This window comes from Aquarana catesbeiana, linkage group LG06, assembly GCF_042186555.1.
Source record: "Aquarana catesbeiana isolate 2022-GZ linkage group LG06, ASM4218655v1, whole genome shotgun sequence".
Lineage (NCBI taxonomy): Eukaryota > Metazoa > Chordata > Amphibia > Anura > Ranidae > Aquarana > Aquarana catesbeiana.
Window position 1 is genome coordinate 341,102,029 of NC_133329.1, and position 25,017 is coordinate 341,127,045.

The window sequence follows — 25,017 nt, forward strand, 5'->3', positions numbered from 1 at the left end:
TGCCGTCTGGTAAGCAGAATCTACAGCTACGGTGGACGAGCACTTTTAATTTTGTGTGTGCACACTGTGGTGATATCAAGGCTTAAAAAGTTTACTTTGAATTCCTATCTCCATGGCATTTTGTGGATATACTCAATGTGACTTTTCAGCACAGCTTTTTTTATGCTGCTGCTTTTATAAAAAAAAAATTTTTCTAGCACAGTAATTTTTCTTACCTAATGGCTACAACATGGACCTGATAATTATAGAAAAGCACTGTATTTAGTAAAATACAGTCAAAATTCATTAAGTTTGGGTAAATGCTTGTCACATTACCGGTAGTTCACCAATTTTCTTCATGAACAGACCCCTTGGGCCCCTTTCACACATACAGACCATTCCTAAGTGTTTCACCCATCCATTGATGGATGAAAAACAGACATTAACCTCCCTGGCGGTATGATTATTTCGGATTTTAGGTGCTGAAAGCGGTACAATTATTTTGCATGGAAATTTGGCGTTTTATATTGTAGGTCTGTAATTCTTAACAATAACACACTTAAATCTGTCCAAACAAGAGTCTAGTAGATATCCCGGGTATGATAAAGTTTGAAACACAAAAACATAAATTATAATATAATAAAAAAAAAATAATAATTAAAAAAAATAAAAATAAATAGTAATAAAATTAATTTCCACACGATTCACTATCGCTCAATTCTGCAAGTGTTCTAATTTACTATCGCTGTTTTCTAGCTGGTCTAAAGCCATTTTTGACATAAAGGGACACTTTTTGGTTGCTATGGACAATCTCCAGTTTCCAGGCAGAAAGAACAGTATATGCAATATAAAACTGCATGCAGGGCATGGGCCAAAGCACTGGAGACAAAGGGAATGTGAAATCATTTCATACAGTACTGTAATCTGTAAGATTACAGTACTGTATGTGTTATGATTTTACACTTTTTTTGAATTTGCCGCCAGGCTCCGCCCCCGTGCGTCGCGCCGCTCGCAGGGAACGGAGCCTGGCACGGAGAGGCTTCGGAGGAGGACGGAGCCCGCAGACACAGCGGGGGACATCGCAGGATCCCGGGGACAAGGTAAGTAAGGAGGCACCAGGATCCTGCGATGTAATCCCGAGTGTGGCTCGGGGTTACCACTAATGGTCCTGAATTTTAACCCCGAGCCACACTCGGGAAAACCGCCAGGGAGGCTACTGCATTCCTATGGAAAAACAGATGTAAATGGATGATCATTCATTTACATCTGTTTTCATCGCCTCACGTGAACATCTGTTTTTTTGAAATTAATGGGGTGGGCGACTACATGGCAAATGAGGTTCAATGTAGAAAAATGTAAAATAATGCATTTGGGTGTCAAAAATATGAATGCAATCTATACACTGGGGGGAGAACCTCTGGGGGAATCTAGGATGGAAAAGGACTTGGGGGTCCTAGTGGATGATAGGCTCAGCAACGGCATGCAATGCCAAGCTGCTGCTAATAAAGCAAACAGAATATTGGCATGCATTAAAAGGGGGATCAACTGCAGAGATAAAACGATAATTCTCCCGCTCTACAAGACTCTGGTCCGCCCGCACCTGGAGTATGCTGTCCAGTTCTGGGCACCAGTCCTCAGGAGGGACGTACTGGAAATGGAGCGAGTACAAAGAAGGGCAACAAAGCTAATAAAGGGTCTGGAGGATCTTAGTTATGAGGAAAGGTTGCGAGCACTGAACTTATTCTCTCTGGAGAAGAGACGCTTGAGGGGGGATATGATTTCAATTTACAAATACTGTACTGGTGACCCCACAATAGGGATAAAACTTTTTCGCAGAAGAGAGTTTAATAAGACTCGTGGCCACTCATTACAATTAGAAGAAAAGAGGTTTAACCTTAAACTACGTAGAGGGTTCTTTACTGTAAGAGCGGCAAGGATGTGGAATTCCCTTCCACAGGCGGTGGTCTCAGCGGGGAGCATTGATAGCTTCAAGAAACTATTAGATAATCACCTGAATGACTGCAATATACAGGGATATGTAATGTAATACTGACACATAATCACACACATAGGTTGGACTTGATGGACTTGTGTCTTTTTTCAACCTCACCTACTATGTAACTATGTAACTATGTAACTATGAAAGCCCTATTTTTCATCCGTTAAAAGAACAGATCGGACAAAAAACAGATGTAAACGGACGAACGGTCTGTTTTTGCATGAAAACATGGCTCCGGGACTCAAGTGGTTAAGGACTCTAGCTGGAAGATGTAAATAAACAGATGACAGATGCGATCTGTGAACTAAACTGGGGGTGCCATTAACTTTGTAAACCAGACTTTTCACTAAAACATGAAAGGAGGTTGAGGAGAGTAGCAGCCATCAATATGACCTATTTCCCCAAACCACTTTACTATTTTCAAGTACTATCAATGATGGTCTTCACACATATCCTTCAGTCTTGCAGCAACAGATGACACAGTGGGGTTGATTTGCTAAAACTGGAGAGTGCAAAATCTGGTGCAGCTCTGTAAGGAAACCAATCAGCTTCCAGTTTTTTTATTTATTTTTTGTCAAAGCTTAATTAAACAAGTTGAAGTTGGAAGACGATTGGCTACCATGCACAGCTGCATCAGATTTTTCACTCTCCAGTTTTAGTAAATCAACGTCACTTTGTCTGGTATAATGCTAGCCACTTCCCACCGGCCTATAGCAGAATGACGGCCAGGTGGGGGTTTCATTGTTCTGACTGGATGTCATTTGACGTCCTTCAGAACAAGCCACAAGCCTGGCCTGGGCAGGAAGAGGGTGAAAGTGCCATGTATTGAAGTGGCTAGACCCCATTTGAATAGGGAGACCTTCACCCGTAGCAAATACTCAGGGGAACTTGGCCTCCTGAACCTGTCCAAATACTACTATGAGGTTGACCCAGATCCCTAAATACCACTCCAGACATGAAACACTCTTCTGGGTAGTGTCGGCCCTTATATTAGGGGCACAGGGCCGCCGCCCCCCTAATCCATGCGCCCGACCCCTAATCTACATGCAGGGAGCCAGACACATGGTTTCCAATGTTTTTTTTTTTTTAGAAGCACCTGATTAGAGCCAGAGGCTCTAATTGGCTTCAAAAAAGGGTGGGCTTGGGGGCGCAGTAAGTGCGTGCTGACCTACCAATGGGGGGGGTGGCATTGGGATGTCTTTTTTGCCCCCCCCCCCCCCAAATATACAGCACCAGCCACCATAGTCCTCAAGGCCATAGACTGTAATCCTTTTAGTGTCTACAACCACTTTTGGATCAACCAATTTGACCAACAATGTCTGTCTAATCCAATCACAAGGCTTACTATGCATGTGTCGGACACAGTCAAATACTCAGCGGACCTCCAAATCTCCTTGTAAATCCCTTGTGACTATTACTCAAAATACATGTTCTCTCTGGGATTTTGCAACCATTTGGCATTTAGGGAATGGATAACTAGGGGACTAACTCAAGTATGGCATCTGATCACCACAGATGGGGTAAACTCATCCAGATCCTACAGTGTGAGAAAGAGCTTCCTAACAGTGAGTTGATTTGTTACCTACAAAAATTTTCTACAATTGAACATTTCATTTCTGGATGGCCCTCTTGTCCTTACTGCTTTTGAGCAATGCTGCCTATCTGACCCTTGAGCACCTGGTATGATCACTCTAACATACTCCTTGCTATCAGCTTCCTTTTCCCATCAGCCCCCCATATATACTCAGAAATGGGTAGTTTATCTGGATACAGGCTTGGGTGCACAGAGCTGGTTCTTTACTCTTTGACTTATAAATTCTCTCTGTGTGCACTACACTGAGATTAATGGGACAAAATGCAATCAGACTGTAGTCTATACTCCACTGGTCAGTGGCTTAGTAAGGGACTGAGACATTGGGGTCAATTAGCCATTTTCCTTTCCCAGTGTCATGTGACTCATTAGTGTTACAAGGTTTCAGGTGTGAATGGGGAGCAGTTGTGTTAAATTTGGTGTCATTGCTCTCACTCTCTCATACTGGTCACTGGAAGTTCAACATGACACCTCATGGCAAAGAACTCCCTGAGGATCTAAAAAAAAAGAATTGTTGCGCTACATAAAGATGGCCTAGGCTATAAGAAGATTGCCAAGACCCTGAAACTGAGCTGCAGCACGGTGGCCAAGATAAACTTATTTGGTTCAGACAGTGTCAAGCGTGTGTGGTGGCAACCAGGTGAGGAGTACAAAGACAAGTGTGTCTTGCCTACAGTCAAGCATGGTGGTGGGAGTGTCATGGTTTGGGGCTGCATGAGTGCTGCCGGCACTGGGGAACTACAGTTCATTGAGGGAACCATGAATCCCAACATGTACTGTGACATACTGAAGTAGAGCATGATCCCCTCCCTTTGGATACTGGGCCGCAGGGCAGTATTCCAACATGATAACGACCTCAAACACACCTCCAAGATGACCACTGCCTTGCTAAAGAAGCTGAGGGAAAAGGTGATGGACTGGCCAAGCATGTCTCCAGAACTAAACCCTATCGAGCATCTGTGGGGCATCCTCAAATGGAAGATGGAGGAGCGCAAGGTCTCCAACATCCACCAGCTCTGTGATGTCGTCATAGAGAAGTGGAAGAGGACTCCATTGGCAACCTGTGAAGCTCTGGTGAACTCCATGCCCAAGAGGGTTAAGGCAGTGATGGAAAATAATGGTGGCCACACAAAATATTGACACTTTGGGCCCATTTTCACTTAGGGGTGTACTCACTTTCGTTGCCAGCGGTTTAGACATTAATGGCTGTGTGTTGAGTTATTTTGAGGGGACAGCAAATTTACACTGTTATACAACATGTACACTCACTACGTTATATTGTAGAAAAGTGTCATTTCTTCAGTGTTGTCAAATGAAAGATATAATAAAATATTTTCAAAAATGTGAGGGGGTGTACTCACTTTTATATATTCATCCAAAAACAGCATACATTCATTTTAGTAAATAGCCATCAGCGTCTCCCAAAAAATTCATCTAATGAACTAAATAAATTTGGCCTTGCTGGAAGCTTCAGATTAATTAGAGATATTGCTTTTAATTGTCATTAAAGACTCATTTACATAGACATTGCGTACTTAGATGACCTCTGTTCTGCTTCTCTCTTTGTGAACAGGACAAAACCAGAGCAAGCCACTGATAAGAAAAAGGGACCATTGATCTATATGTTAATCTAAAAGTCAATGGTATTACCGGCTTGTGTGTCATTAATCAGCAGAATAAATTCCTCACTAACACAGCATTGTACACACTGATGTATAGTTTATAGCTGGCAATAACAAATTATTTTCTATATAAATTAGTTTTTTGCACTCAAAAACAAAAAACCCCAAACCCCAAAGACAGCGTCCCCCTCCAAGGCACTGTAATAATGATCATCATAGATACATAGCACTACATTATATTACCAAAAGTAATACCTACCTTTACACACACATGAACTTTAATGGCGTCCCAGTCTTCGTCTGTAGGGTTCAATATTGAGTTGGTCCACCCTTTGCAGCTATACTAGCATCATCTCTTCTGGGAAGGCTGTCCACAAGGTTTAGGAGTGTCTATGGGAATGTTTGACCATTCTTTCAGAAGCGCATTTGTGAGGTCAGACACTGATGTGGACGAGAAGGCCTGGCTCACAGTCTCCACACTAATACATCCCAAAGGTGTTCTATTGGGTTGAGGTTAGGACCGTGTGCAGGCCAGTCAAGTTCCTCCATCCCAAATTCGCTCATCCATGTCTTTATTGACCTTGCTTTGTGTACTGGTCCAAATCATTAGGTGGAGAGGGGATTATGGTGTAGGGTTGTTCTTCAGGGTTGGGCTTGGCCCCTTAGTTCCGGTGAAGGGAACTCTTAAGGCATCGGCATACCAAGACATTTTGGACAATTTCATGCTCCCAACTTTGTGGGAACAGTTTGGGGATGGCCCCTTCCTGTTCCAACATGACTGAGCACCAGTGCACAAAGCAAGGCCCATAAAGACATGGATGAGCGAGTTTGCAGTGGAGGAACTTAACTGACCTGCACAGAGTCCTGACCTCAACCCGATACAAAACCTTTGGAATGAATTAGAGCAGAGACTGCGAGCCAGGCCTTCTCATCCACATCAGTGCCTGAGCTCACAAATGCACTTCTGAAAGAATAGTCAAACATTCCCATAGACACACTCCTAAACCTTGTAGACAGCCTTCCCAGAAGGGTTGAAGCTGTTATAGCTTCAAAGGGCAGGCCAACTCAAAACTGAACCCTATAGACTAAGACTGGGATACTATTAAAGTTCATGTGTGTGTAAAGGCAGGCGCCCCAATACTTTTGGTGATATAGTGTATGTGCCACTGTAAAAGACTGATTTCACTATTCAAACTGCCTGGCATTGGAGCAATGTTTCCTTCTGCAGTACTCTATTTTTCATATACCACCCAGTGCACTCACTGAGCTCAAGACAAAGACCAGCTTTATAAAATAATAGCACTAACCCTTCAAAAAATACCTGGTGGTAGTGCGCATTAAAATAATAGCACTCCAACTAACCCTTCAAAAAATACCTGGTGGCAGTGCGGGAGTTCTTCAACTTTTATTCCAAATTATATGACAAGCCCAATTCACTACAAAAACCCCAGATCGATGATTTTTTCCAAAACCTTCCCCTTCCACAGATTACAGCAGAACATACAGAGTAATGGAACAGGAATTCACGGAAGCGGAGGTAACGGCAGCAATAAAAAGTTTGAACCCATCAAAGGCACCAGGTCCATATGGCTTTTCAGGCCAAAATATTCTGAAATTCTCTCCCCTCATTTATGCATATTCTTTAATGCTCTCAGGAGGGGAATTCCACTGCCTAAATAAGAAAACAATGCCTTCATTCACGTCATACCCAAACCAGACAAGGACCAAGGGGAATGTAGGATTAATACTTTCCTTTCCAGATACATACACCCAGACCAAGTGGGATTTGTCCCGCACAGACAGACAACTGACCAAACCAGGCGACTGGTGGATATCATATCAGCGCTCAAATCAAATTGGGACGGGATAGGTAAGAGAAAAGGCATGGTACTATCCCTTGACCTACACAAAGCATTTGATTTCCTGTCCTGAGAATACCCGTTTAACACCTTAGAATGCTATGGATTTGGTGAGAACTTCACAGTCATACGTACATTATATAGTGAACCCCTAGCTAGACCTCATCATACATAGAGGCACCCGACAGGGTTGTCCCCTATCCCCATTCTATTTATACTAGCACTTGAACCCCTATCCATTTAAATTTGGCATAACACGGATATCCAGGAGATTCCTTGTGGGGACAGGGTGCACAAGTGTGCCACGTTTGCCAATGACATATTAATGCTTCTCTCGTCCCCGATCACCTCCATTCCCAATCTATATCGGGAGTTGGCACAGTTTACTATAGTATCCGGACTGAGGGTAAATCATTCCAAGTCCCAGGCACTTAATTTAACTTTAGAAGACAGCACGGTAAACTCTCTCCAAAAAATGTTTCCCTTCAAGTGACAGAAAACCGCACTCCCTTACTTAGGCATACATCTCACCCCCTCCATCAAACCTTTATATCACAAAAACTATCCTCCTCTATATAAGAAACTCCAAGAAGAGCTCTCCAGGTGGACTTCCAACTCCCATTGTGGTTTGGTAGGCTGAGCTTGGTAAAAATAAATATTCTACCTAGAATTTTCTATCTCTTCCGTACCCTACCGATAATGATTAATATGTCTGATCTGCGTTCCTTCCAGCAGAAGGTCCTGAAATCTATTTGGGGGGACATGAGTCCAAGAGTGAACAGATGCACACTATTTACCCCAAAACTGAGTGGGGGCCTGGGGGTCCCAGACTTAACCATCTATTATTATGCAACACAATTGGCGCAATTGATCCGCTTTCATTCCAAGCGAGCCAACCCAATTTGGTTACAGTTGGAATCTTCTCAACTTCCCTCAACTCCAATAAGTCATCTGATGTAGATAACAGCCAAAGACAGACCAGGCATGTTGTGCCCAACGTTGTCTTTTTCTCTGGGGCTATGGGACAGCGTTAGCGTTTTTTTTTCCAATGGATCAAAAACGTTAAAAGACTCTGGTGAGCCACGTTTTTGAGCGTTTATCTGTGTTTGTAGGTGGTTTTTGATGTTAGAGCGTTTTTACAGCTAGAAAACGCTTCGCAGAACCCACTAGTTTTGGGGTTTTTTACAGCCAAAAAACTCCCCAGCCAAAAACGGCTGATAACAGCCTATGTGTGCATGGACACATAGGATAACATGCTGGAGAGTATATTGACTGTAGAAAAAAAATGTCTGAAGCCAAAAACAGCAGCTGTAAAAACGTCCAAAGACGTTCAGTGTGCATGAGGCCTTAGTCAAGCCTATTCAAGGAACAATGATTTAATCACTTGTGCATGAATAAAGAATATCTGAGACCTGTATCTGTTGGCAGTACAGTACTTAAAAAGAACATACCAGTTATCATATACCGCAAATACCTAGTGTATCCCCAACCTGGACAAGCATATGTATTTCAGTTGTTTAGGCACCAACTATGCATATGTTCTGGGTCACTGATTTGGTAAGTAGTAAAGCAAGGTTAAGAATAACACCTCTGGGGTTTAAGAACTGTGTATAACTCATAAGTCATATGCACATAAAGAGGGAAGCAATCATGATCACGTCAACCTGCTATTCTCCATGATGATGTCATCACATGATGCGCAATCATGATCATGTCAACTGCCTCTTCTCTATGATGATGTCATCATACTCCTTTTAAAGTGGTTGTAAACCCTTACATATACCCAGTGAAATGACTGGCCTCAGGTGATACACAGAGATTAAACAAATCCTCCTACATAAGTTGTACCTGTTTATCTACAGCCCCTCTTCTCTACATCCATTCAAAGTATTTATAAGCTTGTCTCAAAGTTCAGGAAAAAAGGAGCGGAGAGCTGAAATTACACTCTGCAGTGATCAGTGAGGAGAGCTCTGAGTTCTAATTGGAGGGAAGGGGCACAGCCTCCTTCACACAGCACACAGAAACAGAGCTGAGGCTGTCAATCTGCTGGAACTCCTTCCCTGTTTCAGCAGATTGACATGTAAGAAGTGCTTCATGCTGATAGCAGAGGAAAAAGGCAGCAGATAGAAATTACATTTTTTTTTTTTTTTTTTGTTTCTTGTGAAAAAAAAAGAAATTACACTTTTTTTTAAATCAACAAAATAGATTTTTATTGAATAGAACAAAAGGCATTACATCGTGCAGTTGCATAGGTATACAATCCATAAAAGACAGGGGTTTTTATCCTCATAGCATTACACGAATAGTGGTAACTGTATAGCCAATTCATCTAGCAAGTGACTAAGAAGCATTGCATAACATCCTGAGTTCCAGTCAGTGTAGGTAACCGCCTATCCCACTAGTAACCTGTCTAGAGCCATCTGCGGGGGTGCCACCTCTGGGGAGTTCAACCAACTCTGCCAGATGCTTATACATTTTTTAGGTGATTTCCTATGATATTAGGTGTTTTTTTCTCGGATGAGAATGGTGTTAACCATTTGGATCCAATGTGCTTCCTTCGGGGCCTGAGCCGAAAGCCAAAGTCGGGCAATCAGCTTCCTAGCTAGGTATAAGAGCCCCGTGAGGGCAATGTACACCAGAGGGGGGTACAGTTCCTCCTCCAGACTCCCCAACAGACGCGTCAATGGGTCTACCGCCAGTTGAACCTGGTTTACAGTTAATTTTGGTGACAATTCTGTTTCAATATCGCACCAATTTGGGGCATCTCCATAGCATATGGATGAAGTCACCGAATGAGCCTGACATTTCGGACATATGCAAGTCTCTCGTCTTCCCCATTTATGTAGCTGTATAGGTGTACGGTATACTTTGTGCAATATAAACAGGCCGCGCCGCAGACACCGACACCAATGGTCCCACTCCAAGAATCTGATCCCACCATTCCCTGTCAATGGGACCAACATCTCGATCCCACCCCTCCCTGCAGGGTAAAAGGTCAGCGGCTTGTACATGTGATAGTAGATGGGTATAAATTCTAGAGATGATACCTTTCTTCTCAGGGTCTGTGTATATGGATTCCAGAAATCCGGAGTCCTCTAACTTCAAGTTAGATTGTCTGCACTGGCAACGCATGGCATGTTGTAGCTGTATATATTGGTAATGATGGCCTTTCAGCCCTGGGAATTCCCATAGAAGTTGAAGATACGGTTTTAGGACAGAGTCATCTAGCACTTGATTAAGGAATCTAATCCCCGCCCTTTCCCAGATCGGATGTTTAGCCACCTTAGCTAAATCTATGTAAATCTGTGTAAAAGCGGTTCTGCCAAATGGACGTTTGACGGAGAAACCCAGTCAGTCCCAATGTATTCTTGACCACTTTCCAGATTTTCATTAGCAGCTGAACTGTGGAACAATTAAATGGGACCTTAGGGAGGCCCATTTCCATATGGGATAGGGCAGTGTAGCCTGTACCAGGGCCAAGGATTAGATCCCTGGAAGAGTCTGTAGCTGTTGCAAGACCTGTGAAGTGTTGTAATTGGGCTGCAAATTAGTACATTTGTGGGTACGGAAAAGCCATTCCACCCTGATCTTTGGCAAGCTTAATGCATGCCACTCCACATCTCCAGATCAGAGCCCTGAACTGCGAGTCTATACACCGGAACCAATACTGTGGTATCCAGATCGGGGCATTGTGCAAGATGTACAGTAGTTGCGGGGCCCAAATCATCTTTATGACATTTACACGTCCAGTTACTGACAGCGATAACCTACACCAACTGGCATGTTTTTGCTGGAACTTTTGAAGTATTGGTTTCACATTTAAGGTTATATAGTCCCTTGGGTCCCCGGTTACCACTATACCCAAATATCTGAATTAAGTGACTACTTGTATGTGAGATAAATCTTCCGGCAGGGGTGCTGGAAGAGGGTCCAACGGGAGAAGAGCCGGCTTGTGTCAGTTTATGGCAAAGCCCGACAGCTGCCCAAACTGATCGAATCAAGGCGCATCACTCCCCTCAAGGAGTCCCCAGTATCTCCCAGGTACAGCAGAGTGTCGTCTGTGTACAGGGAGATTTTGTCCTCTCTCTGTCCCCTACGGAAACCCTCGATGTTGGGGGAGGCCTGCACCATAGCTGCCAGGGGTTCCAATGCAAGGGCAAAACAGCAGGGGTGACAATGGGCACCCCTGCCGTGTCGCACAAAACAGAAGAAAAGGCTCTGACAAGGTATCGTTAATCCTTATCCTCGCCTTCGGGGCAGCATATAGAAGTTGCACCCAAGATATGAATCTGTCACCTAGACCGAATCAACATAGAACCTCCCACAAATAGTTCCACTCCACGCTGTCAAAAGCTTTGGCAGCGTTGAGGGAAAATATAGTCCTGTTGCCCTGGTTATCTACAGGGATTTGAGTGTTTAGGAACAATCTGCGGATGTTCAGCGCAGTAGATCGGGTAGGAATGAAGAATGACTGGTCGTGATGGACCAAGTCTGCCACAATCTCCGACAGTCTAGTGGCCAACACCCGTGCTAGTAGTTTGATGTCCACGTTGAGTAGTGAGATAGGCCTATAAGAGTCAGGCTGTAGTGGATCCTTGCCAGTCTTCGAGATAAATACTATGATAGCCTCATTCATAGAGGCGGGTAAGCAACCATCCTGAACGCCTTCATTTAGGGTTTTTAGCAGGGTGGCCAAAAGAGTATCCCCGTATTTCCCATACGTTTCCGTGGGCAGGCCATTAGCTCCCAGTGATTTATTATAGGCCATCTGTGCCACTGCTAAAGAGAGTTCCACAAGTGTTAATGGGTCATTAAGTGCAGCAAGGCCCTGCCTTGATATATGTCGTAGGGAGCACTGGTCTAAAAAATGACCCAGCTCCTCTTGTGTGGGATGCACTTTAGATATGTACAAATCCTGGAAGAAATCTGAAAATACTTTGGGAATTTGGGTCTGGTCAGCAACCGTTTCCTCCTCTACATTGTGAATGGCCTCTATATGGGTCGTTCCCTGCTCGGCTTCAGCTATCATTGCTAGCAAGTGTCCTGTGTTTTCCCCCTCATTAAAGTATTTTTGCTGCAGGAAGAATCTCTTGTTCTCCGCCACAGAAGTGGAAACCTGTTGATACAGGTCCTGCGCTTCCTGCCATCTATGCTCAGACACTGAGGTGGGGGCAGCTACATATGACTCCTCTGTCTTGGCGGATTAACTAATTACCAGGTTTGGTTTTAGTTTTAATGGCGGTAATCTATGTGACAATTAAACCTCTCAGGTGAGCCTTCATGGCATCCCAAACCACTGTAGATTTAGTTGTGCCCTGATTAAAGTGCAGGAGCTCCGGAAGAGCTTTGGGGATGGGATCAGATTCTGGAAAAATTGTAAACCAGAAGGAGGTGACTGCTGCAAAAATAGGTTACCCTTTCCCAGAGAGCTGCCGAACATCCTCATGGCCGCCTCCTTAGCTGAGCGATGGGACCGGCGCCATCTTGCCCGCCATGCTCTGCTGCAGACAGAGAGTCTTTGCCTCCTTTGCGAGACATGTCCGCCGACGGGTTGCAGATAATACCACACCGCTGGATCGGGGGTGATGAAGAGATCCCTCCAGAGCAGGTTAGGAGTAAATTGGGTGTATCAGGATAGTTGTATCAGGAGAAAAGCTTGGATTATTGGCGGAGCTAACACACCACGCTGCCTACTCCATCAGCCACAAGCCACGCCCCCCAGAAATGACACTTAGTGCTTTTAATTAAAACAAGTGCACACTATAGAGGGATATGCTTTGTTCATATTTTATGTCTGAGGTTTACAACCACTTTAATGATTATGTCAGTTGCTCCCAGATACAGTGTCTCACAAAAGTGAGTACACCCCTCACATCTTGAGTGAGTACTTCCCTCACATTAAATACCTGCAGGTGAGCTATTTTACCTTATAAAAGGATTTGTATTTCTATCAATCCATTTCTTAAAATAAGCCTTGTCACACAGCGCAGCCAGGTGGATAATAACACTTACATTTAAGGCTGAATGCTGCAATGCAAGGTTTAACTACTTGTTTGTGTCTAGGGGCACGGAAAAGCAGGTTTACTTACCTGATCCTCAGCTCCTGCAGAGTTTCCCATGCGCCTAAACTGGTGCCTGCAGCCTCTTTTTCCCTGTGCTCCGGTGGTCCTATGTCCTCTCATAATATCTAGACTGTGCATGGCATGGCCGTCCGCAGAACTTTTTTCAGGGGGGGCATCATTTTAAGGTCACCCATGCTCCGTCCCTTTGACAATGTCATGAAGGGGAGGGGCTTAGTCATTATCCCATAAAGCGCAGACATGTGCCCATCATATGCAGCCTCACTGTGCCGATATGTGGCCTGTACAGTACGGAGGGTGTACAGTATATGTATATAGAGGGGGTGGATGGTATTAGTATATACAGGAAGGAAGGTGGGTGTATATAGCTGTATACAGGACAGATGATGTATATCTGCAGTCAGTGATGATAGAGGAAGGTCTCTATATATACACACACAGGAAGGAAGGTGGGTATATACAGCTACCTGTATATAGAGACTTTCCTCCATCATCACTGACTGCAGATATACATCATCTGTCCTGTATACAGCTATATATACAGGACAGATGATGTTTATCTGCACTCAATGATGGAGGAATACAGGAAGAAGGGTGTATATAGCTGTATACAGGACAGGACCGATGATATGATTTTTCCTATATCTGGCACCCCCTTCACTGCCCCCCTCATCTGTATATATGTCAGGCCCCCACACACAAATCTGTAAGTACACACACACAGCTGTGCCCCCCCCCATTCACAAACAGCCTCCTCCCTTTACCTGTACTCACAGCCCCCATTTGTAATGTCACGGTGGACTTCCTTCTCCCAGGTCTTGTTTCCACATGTCCCTTTGAAAATACCTTACAGGCAGCAAAGCAAACACAAGACTTACAATTCAACACTGCCACAAATTTGTGGCAAGATGTCCTTGCTAGCCAGGATAGTGCAGCATTTTAACCTTGGGCAATGATATTGCCAGCTACTGGTACCCTAACAACCAATGATGTCATTGGTTGATAAGTAGGATGTCGGGCACCTGCATAGCATCCTTGTTTGTCCCTTCCCCCTCTGACAACACTAGGGTCATGTTGCCAGAGAAAAGGAAAAAAAACTGAGGGAGAAGAGAAACACTAGAATACTAGTCAGTACCAATTTCCAAAGGTGGAGCAATAAATCATCTCTAATGCTGGGTGACCCGTGTGCGTGGATGCTGCTACAATATTTAAAACTATTAGTTCAGTTTTTACGTTTTAGAATGGGGTGCCTTGAAGTGGTGTATAAATTTAAAGGGTGCCCTGATTGAAAAAAGGTTGAGAAACACTGCCCTAGACTAAATGAACAGTTAGCCACAAGGGAGAGCGTTCAGGTTTCCTGGAATTGAGCTTTTCGAAATACTGTGGTGTCCTTTATCGACATACACTATCCACCTCAGCTTGCTAACTGGACAGCAAAAGAGCAGAGGGAAGACTGATAATGTAACCTCTCTGCTCAATCTATTGTCTCCTCCCATAAGCGTGTTTCTTGTTAGCATATTTGCATGCAGCATAGCTGACTGGCACCCAGTCCTGCTTTTCTCTCTCCCAATCGGAAGTCTAATACCAAGTCAAACTCTATTAGTAACACTAGTTGCATTAAAAAAAAATGCCTTTAATGATTTATTCAATAAAACCTACCTGGCTGCATTAATTTATGTTTTAGAACAGTGGTTCTCAACTCCAGTCCTCAGGACCCACCAACAGGCCAGATTTTAAGTATTACCTTGGGAAGTTGCAGACTAGAATACTGCAATCACTGAGCAGCAAGTGATATCACCTGTGATGTATTTCAGCTATCTTGCAAACCTGGCCTGTTGGTGGGTCCTGAGGACTGGAGTTGAGAACCACTGTTTTAGAATGTGTCTAGTGTATGGCGCTTGGGTACCCTCCTGACAGGACCGCCCCGTATTTAGAGCTCTAGGTCTTGTTCTGGTAACAAGTGGACTAAAATTTATGAAACAGTTGAATTAGATCAAAATGTTCTGACTGCATTCTAGTCTGGTTTTATTTTCTTGTAATATTCCATTACTCTGACAGCTACATGTGTAAGAAAGAATAAAAACTACAAAGAACTTTAATCTTTTCTGAATTAGTGGCTGTGATGCGCATACGGGACCCTGTGCTAACTCAGATGTCAGCCCACACCGATAGCAGGCGAGATTTTATCCTTATTGCTGTTCGCTGCCATCCCTGCTTTGGATAAGGGTGATAAGTGTGAATTTTTGTTTCAGACGCAAATCCATTGTCTTATTCCTTATCCAAATTTGTCACATCAAGGACTTGGCACCAAGTCTGATGCCAAGACAGAAGTTGTGTATCTGTCTTGATAACCAGACATTTAATACCTCCTGGCAGATGTAGCATGAGATAGTTCTAAAGAAAAATTCATCTTAAAGCAGCATGGTACATAGCCACTTTAGAGACTATACATTTCTTAAGGCAAAATGGGAATAAGTATTTAGTATCGCAAGGGAAACTATGTGTCAGGTTACTTACACCTATAATTGGTACAAGCAACTGTACTACAAAAGAAGGGACAAAGATGATACTTGACCAGGCCTTTTTTTCAATGGGAACGCGGGAGAACGCAGTTCCGGCACCTCTATCACTGACAATGGCAAGGGGTGCTGGGGTGTGCTGCAGGGTCTATTGATGCTGGCTGCTGGGGGATCTATCCTAGCTGGGGGCAGAAGGGGGGTGTCTATTTTTGCGGGGGTCTGTTGTTGCTGGTGGGGGACCTATTGTTGCTGGGGGTGTGTCTTATATTGCTTGGGGGGTCAGTTATTGCTGGGAGAGATCTACTTTTGAGGGAGGGGTTTATTGTTGCTGGCTGTTAGAGAATCTTTTGATGCTAGCTGTGGGGAGATCTGCCAAGGGTCTATTGTTGCCAGGAGATTTATTGTTACTGCAGGGGGAGGGGGGGGGTGTTGCACAGGAACACACATGCAGTTCTGTGAAGTGCAATTTCAACCAGATTCAATTTAAATGGGCTGAAATCGCACCGCACGGCACCAAAAGTAGTGTACACACTACTTTTAGAAACGCACTGCACCCGGATTGCGTGATACTTTTGTACCATGCAATCCAGTGCAGGCAAATGGACTGTGCTTGCAACCTGCGTTTGGGGTGTCATTAACTTATTATTGACACCTGCTGCAGATTGCAATTGGATTGCATTTCGAACGTGATGTGAATTCCTGAGCGGGCGTGGTGTGAACTGGCAGGATGTACTGAGCGTTGGGCCCTGAAAACTCTAGAATGCTGAACTGCGAGGGAGAGCGGACTGCATAAGTAGGAAATGGATTTTAGCTTGTTCATGAGTTCCTGGGGCTGTGGATCCAATGCTCAGCACGTCATGTCATCTGCATAGTGCATAGTAATGTATTGTGGATGCTGCCATTTATTTATTTATTTTTTACAGGTACTTATATAGCACCCTCAATTTACGCAGCGCTTTATATATATATAGATATAGATATATATATATATATCTATATCTATATATATATCTATATATATCTATATATATATAGATATATATAGATATAAGTTTAGACAGGAGCCAGGTAACCTATTAGCATGTCTTTGGAGTGTGGGAGGAAACCGGATTACCCAGAGGAAACCCACACAGGCACTGGGAGAACATGCAAACTCCATGCAGGAAGTGCCATGGCTGGGATTCAAGCCGATGACCCCGGTGCTGCCTGTAATGCTTGGGGTTATTTTTGGCAAAAGTCAATAAAAGTAAACTAACCTTTTAAATTACATTTCTGACCCTATATCTGTGACAGTAGCTACCCACTATTGCAGTGTCCCACCAGCTCATACCACTAATGAGTGTAGCATTAATGGGTCAGTCCCCCAAAAGTCATGTTTTGGTTATAAGTGGAGCCTGGTGGATTGAGTCAGCCCCTGACTTTTTATGTAAATGTAACACTATGTTTACGTGTTTATGTAACACTCCAACTGTAAAATTCTGTGGCATTATTCAAAATGTTGTTCCTGTCGAGTACCTTGGAATTCATAGGATATATTAAAGTGATTATAAAGGCACAAGGTTTTTTTTACCTTCATGCATTCTGTGTGCAGCAGCCCCCCAGTACTCACCTGAGCCCCCAGGTGAGTAATGGCCAGGAGAGGAGGACTCGCACTCCGTATTTGCTTTTGGCAGCAGCGGGAGCCATTGGCTCCCGCTGCTGCCAATCACAGCCAGGAGGCCAATCAGGAGATGGAGGGGGCAGAGCATCTGAATGGACACACAGAGCAGCGGCTAAGCTTAGGTGACCCCAGAGCAAGCTGCTCTGGGGGCACTCGGCAGGAGAGAGGTGCCAGGAGTGATGGCAGGGAACCCCAGAAGAGGAGGATTGGAGCTGCTCTGTGCATAATCACTGCACAGAGCAGGTAAGTATAACATGTTTGTTATTTTTTTTTTAAATAAAAAACCAGACTTTAATGTGAAGCTTCAGCCCCCCCCCCCCCCCCCCCAAAAAAAAATGTTTAAGTCAACAGCTACAGTAATATTAGGACACTTACCTGTCCAGGGATCCTGCCATGTCGGCACACCAACTGATTTTTCAAAGCTCAAACACATACTTCCCAACTTTTTGAGATGGGAAATGAAGGACACCTATCAGCAAAAGTATGCAGGCATAGGACACACCCCTTGCCAGGCCCCCTTAAAGGAGAATTGTACAACAAATCAAGATTGGTTAAGCCCACAAGTGCTTTTTTTACCACTACTATTCCTTTATATTGGCTTTTGGAATTTACAAATGCAGCAATTTAGAAATCAGATGAAAGGTTTAGCACTGGGGAACACTTTTTGATGGATAAAAAGTGCATTTTATATACAACTTTATAGATCAGACCAAAATGAGGGACAAATGAGGAGGAATGAGGGACAGAGCGACATTGCTCCAAATCAGGGACAGTCCCTCGAAATCAGGGACAGTTGGGAGCTATGCGAACACACATGCCTTCTCTGCAGCCTCAGCTGCACTGGACAGGGAATGAATAGGAAGTGCTCTGTGCTGAGCGGCTTTACTGTTTTACTATGCTTCAGTTATGAATGGACACAGAAACTGTGTTCAATGTGTTAATTTAAAAAAAGAAGGGGCTGGTAAATTACATTTTTACTAGCCCCTTTCCCCATTCTCCATCCTGAAATATCCCCTACAGCACCTGGGGGGAGAGCAGGGAAACCAGCAGCACTGCGGGGGCCCGGGCAGTAGGGGAATCAGCACCGCACGTAGTGATTAGGGTGTGCCCAGGCACACCTGGCTCACCCCCTGCACACTCCTATCGTCACCACCCACAGGGCCGGTGCCACCACTAGGCAAACTAGGCAGCCGTCTAGGGTGCCTTGCTGCCTAGGGCACCCAGCTGATGGTGTTCCTACTCTCTTCTTTCTGCAGCAAGCAACTAAGTCTCAGCATCAGCAGGCAGCCGCGGCTCCGTTCGCACATAGTTTCAGCGGCGGAGAATTGTGTCTGTGTTTCCGACTCCCGAATGAATGGAAGCAAGCAAACATTCATAGATGGGCACTGGTAGGCTGCATTGAGGGGTGCTGGTAGGCTGCATTTGATGGGCACTGGTGAGGCTGCATTTGATGGGCACTGGTGAGGCTGCATTTGATGAGCACTTCATTAAAAAGCTGGGGTTTACATGGGCAGGGGAAAGGGGGTGGAGTCAGGGGTGGAGCCAAAGGGGCGGCAATATGAGGTTTTGCCTAGGGTGTTATAAATCCTTGCACCAGCCCTGACCGCCCATAAAGTCCTTAAGAAAATGTCAGGTAGTTCAACAAACCTGCATCTACCAAAATATCTACCAAAATATTCAAATACCAGTTTTGAGTGGACTGACTCTTTAATACACAGGGACTTCACCTCCAGCAATGGGTGTGTCCTCCCACAACACATGGGTTAGAGCAGCTGGAGACAGGTGCATTGATGCCTTGCCTTACCAGCTCAATTTGCTTTAGTAAATTACAAAGATCAGAGCTAGACAGACCCCCCTCCCCCTCCTCTCCAGACTAGCATTTAGTCGCAAAATGGCCCATTAAATCCATCCCAGATTCTATTTATAGAGCACATCCACCTTTACTATAATCACTCCTTGCAATAACTCTATGGCACATTTACATCCCTTCCACAATCCTTATCCTCCTGGAGCAGCACAATATAAGAATGCTGTGTTTGCCAGATAATATTTATCTCTGGCTTGTAAAGTTTTTTTAGTGATATGCAAAAAAAAAAAAGAAGATAACAAATAATTGATTGTGGCAACAGAATATACAAGCAGATATCAGGATGTGTGAGGAAGAAATGTCTGGATGGGAATGGGTTCAGGGGGTCCTATGGAAAGGCAATGGGAAGGCTATCTCTCCCAAGCAGGTCTGACTGCTGGCTCTCTAATGTGTTTGTCATTAATCTTTCCTCCCCGGGGATCGCAGTTTTGTAGTGAGATAAGCTGGAGAAATTTTCAGCACTCCATGATCGGGCAGCTCCCATGGCTGCCACATTCCCACTGGGCTCTACAGCCATTCACAGCGATAACCTATGCCAAGCCCCAGATTGCTGCACCACGCCTGCATTACACGGATGATTAGCGACACATAATTAAGTGCCATAATGAAGTGCTGCTGGATCTCCATCAACGGATACGGTCATCTTTAAATGTCACTCCGAGGGAAAAACGTGTTTTATATATATATATATATATATATATATATATATATATATATATATATATATATATATATATATATATATATTATTTTTTGTTTGATTGCTTTTAATAAAACAAAAAATATGTATATATATTTTATATTATTTTTTTATATTTTATATTTAATATTATTATATATATATATATATTTTTTTTTTTACAATTTTTTAAAATTTAATATATATATATATATATATATATATATATATACACACACACACACACACACACATCGATTTTAAATTTGTCTCATTGTGGTATTTTCACATAAGTTCATACCTACTGTACATTGCAACATTTTATCACTATAACACATTAAATAGATTTAAAGAATTAGAGAAAGTATTTCATTTATATTTTTTCAATGGTCACATCAACAGTAAATATTATTCAGTTAATATATTTCAATGTAGGGTCAATGAATAAAGCGTTAGCACAACGGATAATTGTATTTATTTTAACCATGTAACCGTACGTTAGGATGAAAAAAAAACTGTCATATAATTATTACAAAACTAAAAATCCCCTAGCCTTGTGTTAGGCTAAAGAAAAAGGGTCGCTTTTTTTAACAACGAAAAAAATACAGATGCTTATCCTAGTGTGTTAGCTGTGTGAATTAAGACTTGAATCGTATAATATATTATTATATTACTTTTTTTTTTTTCCAACATATGGTTAAACTGAGCAAAATGTGTGCAGAACGAACTGGTTGCAAGCATAATTTGGGAAAGCGAAACAGACAGATTCGTTTTAATCTGTCAATTGTCATGAAGAATGTGGTTGTAAAGAAGCACATTTAGTTTAGATTTTCGATTTGAATAGATGGGGTATGCATTTAAAAGTTTAAAAAATAAATTATTTTTTTAAATTGGGGGAAAATAATTTTAAAGAAGCACAAAATTGAGATTCTTTATTATATCTATCCAGATCATGGAAAATGATAATGGTCATCAAGCCAGTGTTGTATAACACAACCACCAAGGGAAGATTTATAGAGGAAACAACCACAAAAGTTGGATTGCTGCCCACATTGAGCAAAGAATTATTTTTCATAGTGTTTATTAAGTTTTGCAAAGAAAGGTTTTGCAAATCCGAAATAGGCATCTGAAAAAGTACCCAGTAGTGGATCAGTAAACAGTATATAATCAGGAGAACAGAGCACAGTTAACAATTCTAATTCATATTTCGTTTTTTTGCCCATGAAATAGGACTTGATTGCTATGACCAGAAGTTCAACTATATCTAGTATGATTTAGATATATAATACAATATATACAATAGATACTATGGGGTTGATTTACTACAGCTGGAGATAGTAAAATCCGGTGCAGCTGTGCATAGCCAATCAGCTTCTATTTTCAGCTTGTTCAATTAGGCTTTGACAATAAAACCTGGAAGCTGATTGGTTTCTATGCAGAGCTGCACCAGACTTTTAGTATTCTCCAGTTTTATTAAATCAACCCCAATACATCTTAGTATCACTTATTATAAATATACAATCCACGTTCAGTAGACTCCAAAGTGGATTTGTGAAAAAAAAATAAAGTCACTAGAAAGTCAGGCTGTTGCCCATTGCAACCAATCAGATTTCTCCTTCATCATGTAACCTGCACTAGAGAAATGAAACAGAGGATTTGACTATGAGCTATGGGAGCTGACCAAAGAGCAGTCTTGGAGACTGATAGGCAATGGTAGTTTTGTTTGCCCCTTTGTGATTTATAATTCAGGCTGAACCATAATCCATAATTTGCATTAAGCCACAAGACATAAGTAATTCAAACCCATTTATGGCAGAAACGATTACATTTATATTTCCTACAGAAAATGATTTGTAACAAAAAATAAATAACAAAAAAAAGTGGACATGACAGAACAATTTAATGTCAATTTTATAAGCGAAAAACAAATGTAAATTCCTTTTGTTTGAGATCATATTTTATCCGTACATAATGACACCGCTAGCACTTTCTTTTTCCCTCCACCAGAGGGCGCTCAGACCCTAGTGGTTCGCTTCTGACAATTGTCGGTAAGTTTAAAATGGATAATACATTAATGAATGTGATTTATTACAATAAATGAGATGATGTCATGGCTCGGCCCAGGCTTTATTTATGTCTCATCGCACAAATCATTCTTTTACCTGCTTTCATTTTTTTTAATAGACATAACCCTGTGTAATTTATAGTTTCACACATCAGGCTGTCGGTGGTAAAAAAAAAAAAAAAAAAAAAAAGAAAACAATGAGCACCTACCGCAGATCTTTAGTCCCAGCTTTTTCGTACACCCCTGAGCCACCCCACACCAGGAGTCATAAGCTGCAAACAAAATACAATGTATAAAACATCACTCAATACAAGACTGACAGCTCTGTCATATACATTTCTTCTTCAATGGTGTCACTGTCCAGAGAAATATTTTGGTGCAAAAAAGACTGGAGCTGAAATGTTTGGTTGTAGGGCATAACTCAGCACCTGCTAACTGGAGTTTATAGAGGACCGGTTGTGGAACTACAAATCCCAGCATAGCCTGCTGGTTATTCTGTGATATCAATGCGCTGAATTATATACAATTCCCTTCTCTTTACCTCCCAGATTTCCTTTTCCCACCTACCAGTTCTTCGTCATCCCCCCCCCCCCCCCCCCCCCTCCAGATCCCCCTGCTTCCTTTCTGCCCCCTCCCAACTTCTCTCTCTCTCAGTCTTTTCAGTCTCTCCCTCCATTCCTTCGAATTCCTTCATTTCTTCTTCCCCTGCCTCTCTCTCCTTCTCCTCCATCTGCTCCCTTTCTCTATGCCCCCCCTCTTTCTCTCTCTCTCTTTCTCTCTCTCTCTCTCTCCCCCTTCTTCCTTTACCTCTGTTTTATTCTAAACACTACACTCTCTCTCTCTCTCTCTCTCTCTCTCTCTCTCTCTCTCTCTCTCTCTCTCTCTCTCTCTCTCTCTCTCTCCCCCTCCCTCTCTCTCTAACCTCTATCTCAGTCTCTACAGTCTTTCTTCTTATTCCTTAATTTCTTCTTCCCCTGCCTCTCTCTCCTTCTCCTCCTTTCTGTATGCCCCCCCCCCCCTCCAGTCTCTCTCTCTCTCTCTCTCTCTCTCTCTCTCTCTCTCTCTCTCTTTCGCTCTCTCTCCCCCTTCTTCCTTTACCCCTGTTTTATTCTGAACACTACCCCCCCCTCTCTCTCTTCCCTGTCTCTCTTCCTCTCTCCTTCCTCCTTTTGCTCCCTCCCAGCGCTACCGTTCTCTCTTTTCCCATTCTTTCTTTGTACCTCCATTTCCTCACTTCCTTTCACATTTCTCCCCTTCTTCCTTTTTTGTTTACCTCCTTTTCCTTTCTCTCTTTTCTTCCATTTTTCGTTACCTCTTCCTTATTCTTTCTCTCTCTCTCTCTCTCTCTCTCTGTCTGCTCCCCTTTTCTCCCCCACCCTCTAACTCCCCTTCTTCTTTGTCTCTCCCCCCCCCCCCCATTTCTCTCGCCCCCTCTTTCTTCCTCAGTACTTTCCGTTTTTCCCTTTCTTCCTTTTTTTAACCTCCCTTTTCTTTCTCTTTTTTTAATTCCAAATTTTACCTTTAACGCCTGCATCTTTCTCTCTGTCTATTTCACTTCTCATTTTTACTCTTCCTCTTTTTCTTCTTTCCTGCCTCCTTCTCCTCTGTCTGCTTTCTCTCCCATTCTCCCTCTCCCCTTCTTCTTTATCTCTCCTAGTTCTCAATGTTATTCCCTTTTTACCCTCCCCAACTCTTCCTCTCCCTCACTCTCCTTCTTTCACTTTCCCCTATTTTTCTTTCTTTCTTTCTTTCTTTCTTTCTTTCTTTCTTTCTTTCTTTCTTTCTTTCTTTCTTTCTTTCTTTCTTCTCCCACCCACCCACCTTTCTAATTCTCCTCTCATTCTTCTTCTTTCATTTTTCTTATTTCTCATCCTTTTGGCTTTCTCTCGGCTCTCACATTTATCGTCTTTTCTCACCCCTTTCTTTTCCCTCTGGACACATAACCGTCTTTCTTTCTTTCTTTCTTTCTTTCTTTCTTTCTTTCTTTCTTTCTTTCTTTCTTTCTTTCTTTCTTTCTTTCTTTCTTTTTCTTCCCTATCTCTCTCCTTCCTCCTTTTCCACCCTCCCAACGCTACCCTTCTCTCTTTTTCCCAGTCTTTATTTTTACCTCCCTTTCCTTTCTCTCACAGTTTATTTTTATCCCCCCCCCCTTCCTTCCATCCCTCTGCAATTTTTCTCCCCTTCTCTTTTTTCTCTTCCCCAAATCTATTCTCTAAACGCCCCCCCCCCCCCTCCCCCAGATGGTATCATTGCTGGTGGTGATTAGTGTATGGTCAGCCCTGGTGTACAGGATGCCACTAATTTAGTTTTCTATAGAAGAACATTGGCAGTCTATACAGGGTGGGTGGCAGTCAGGAGCTCAGACACACTATATCCAGATCACAGGGTGGAATCCTCTCCCTCCCCAGCTGTGTCCAGGCTGATATGGATTCCTTGGTTCAGCTCCAGCACTAACCTGCCATGAAATGGGGGTCAGCCGGAATTCATTGTCTGGTGAACAGCATTGACTAAGTGATCGCCCAGAGAGGCTTCACTGCACACTGACACCGGCAACAAATACTCAGATTAACACCAAGTATATGTGTAAGTCTTCAATGGCCGGCGAGGTGGCCTATACCTCTCCATGGTCAAAGCCATAGGCTGCCAACCTGGCCATTGAGGGTTAATGTACCCCAAAACTCTGAAGACTCATCCATCAGACGCAAATCACCCTATAATTTATAAAGCTCTGAAAATCGTTTTCTGATGTAGCAGTGCATGATTTACCATATCATCTATTACTGGATGTTTCACAGATTTTTTTTAAAACAAGAACAGAATATATCACCATCCACAATCCAAATATTCCTATGTGATTAGAGCTATCCAAAATATCTATTAGTAATAGCAATCTGAACAATGATAAATCATCATTTCATATGGGAAACGTATTAGAGAGATATGACATATAACGAAAAATAGATAGATAGATAGATAGATAGATAGATAGATAGATAGATAGATAGATAGATAGATAGATAGATAGATAGATAGAGAGATAGAATTCCCCCACAGAGAACTAACTACTTAAAAACTGTAATAAACCGAACTGTAATAC

General features: G+C 42.9%; 1 protein-coding gene across 3 annotated transcripts in view; it reads right to left on the reverse strand.

The window, feature by feature from the left end:
• LOC141147006 (glutamate decarboxylase 1) overlaps positions 1 to 25,017 on the reverse strand; it is a 174,365-nt gene that overhangs the window by 89,145 nt on the left and 60,203 nt on the right. For 2 of the 3 annotated variants that reach the window (XM_073633928.1, XM_073633927.1), the window contains exon 3: positions 22,130 to 22,192. The exons of the other annotated variant lie outside the window; for it this stretch is intronic. In XM_073633928.1, the coding sequence (XP_073490029.1) occupies positions 22,130 to 22,192 (63 nt within the window). The remainder of the gene's footprint in view (positions 1 to 22,129; positions 22,193 to 25,017) is intronic. 3 annotated transcript variants of the gene reach the window in all.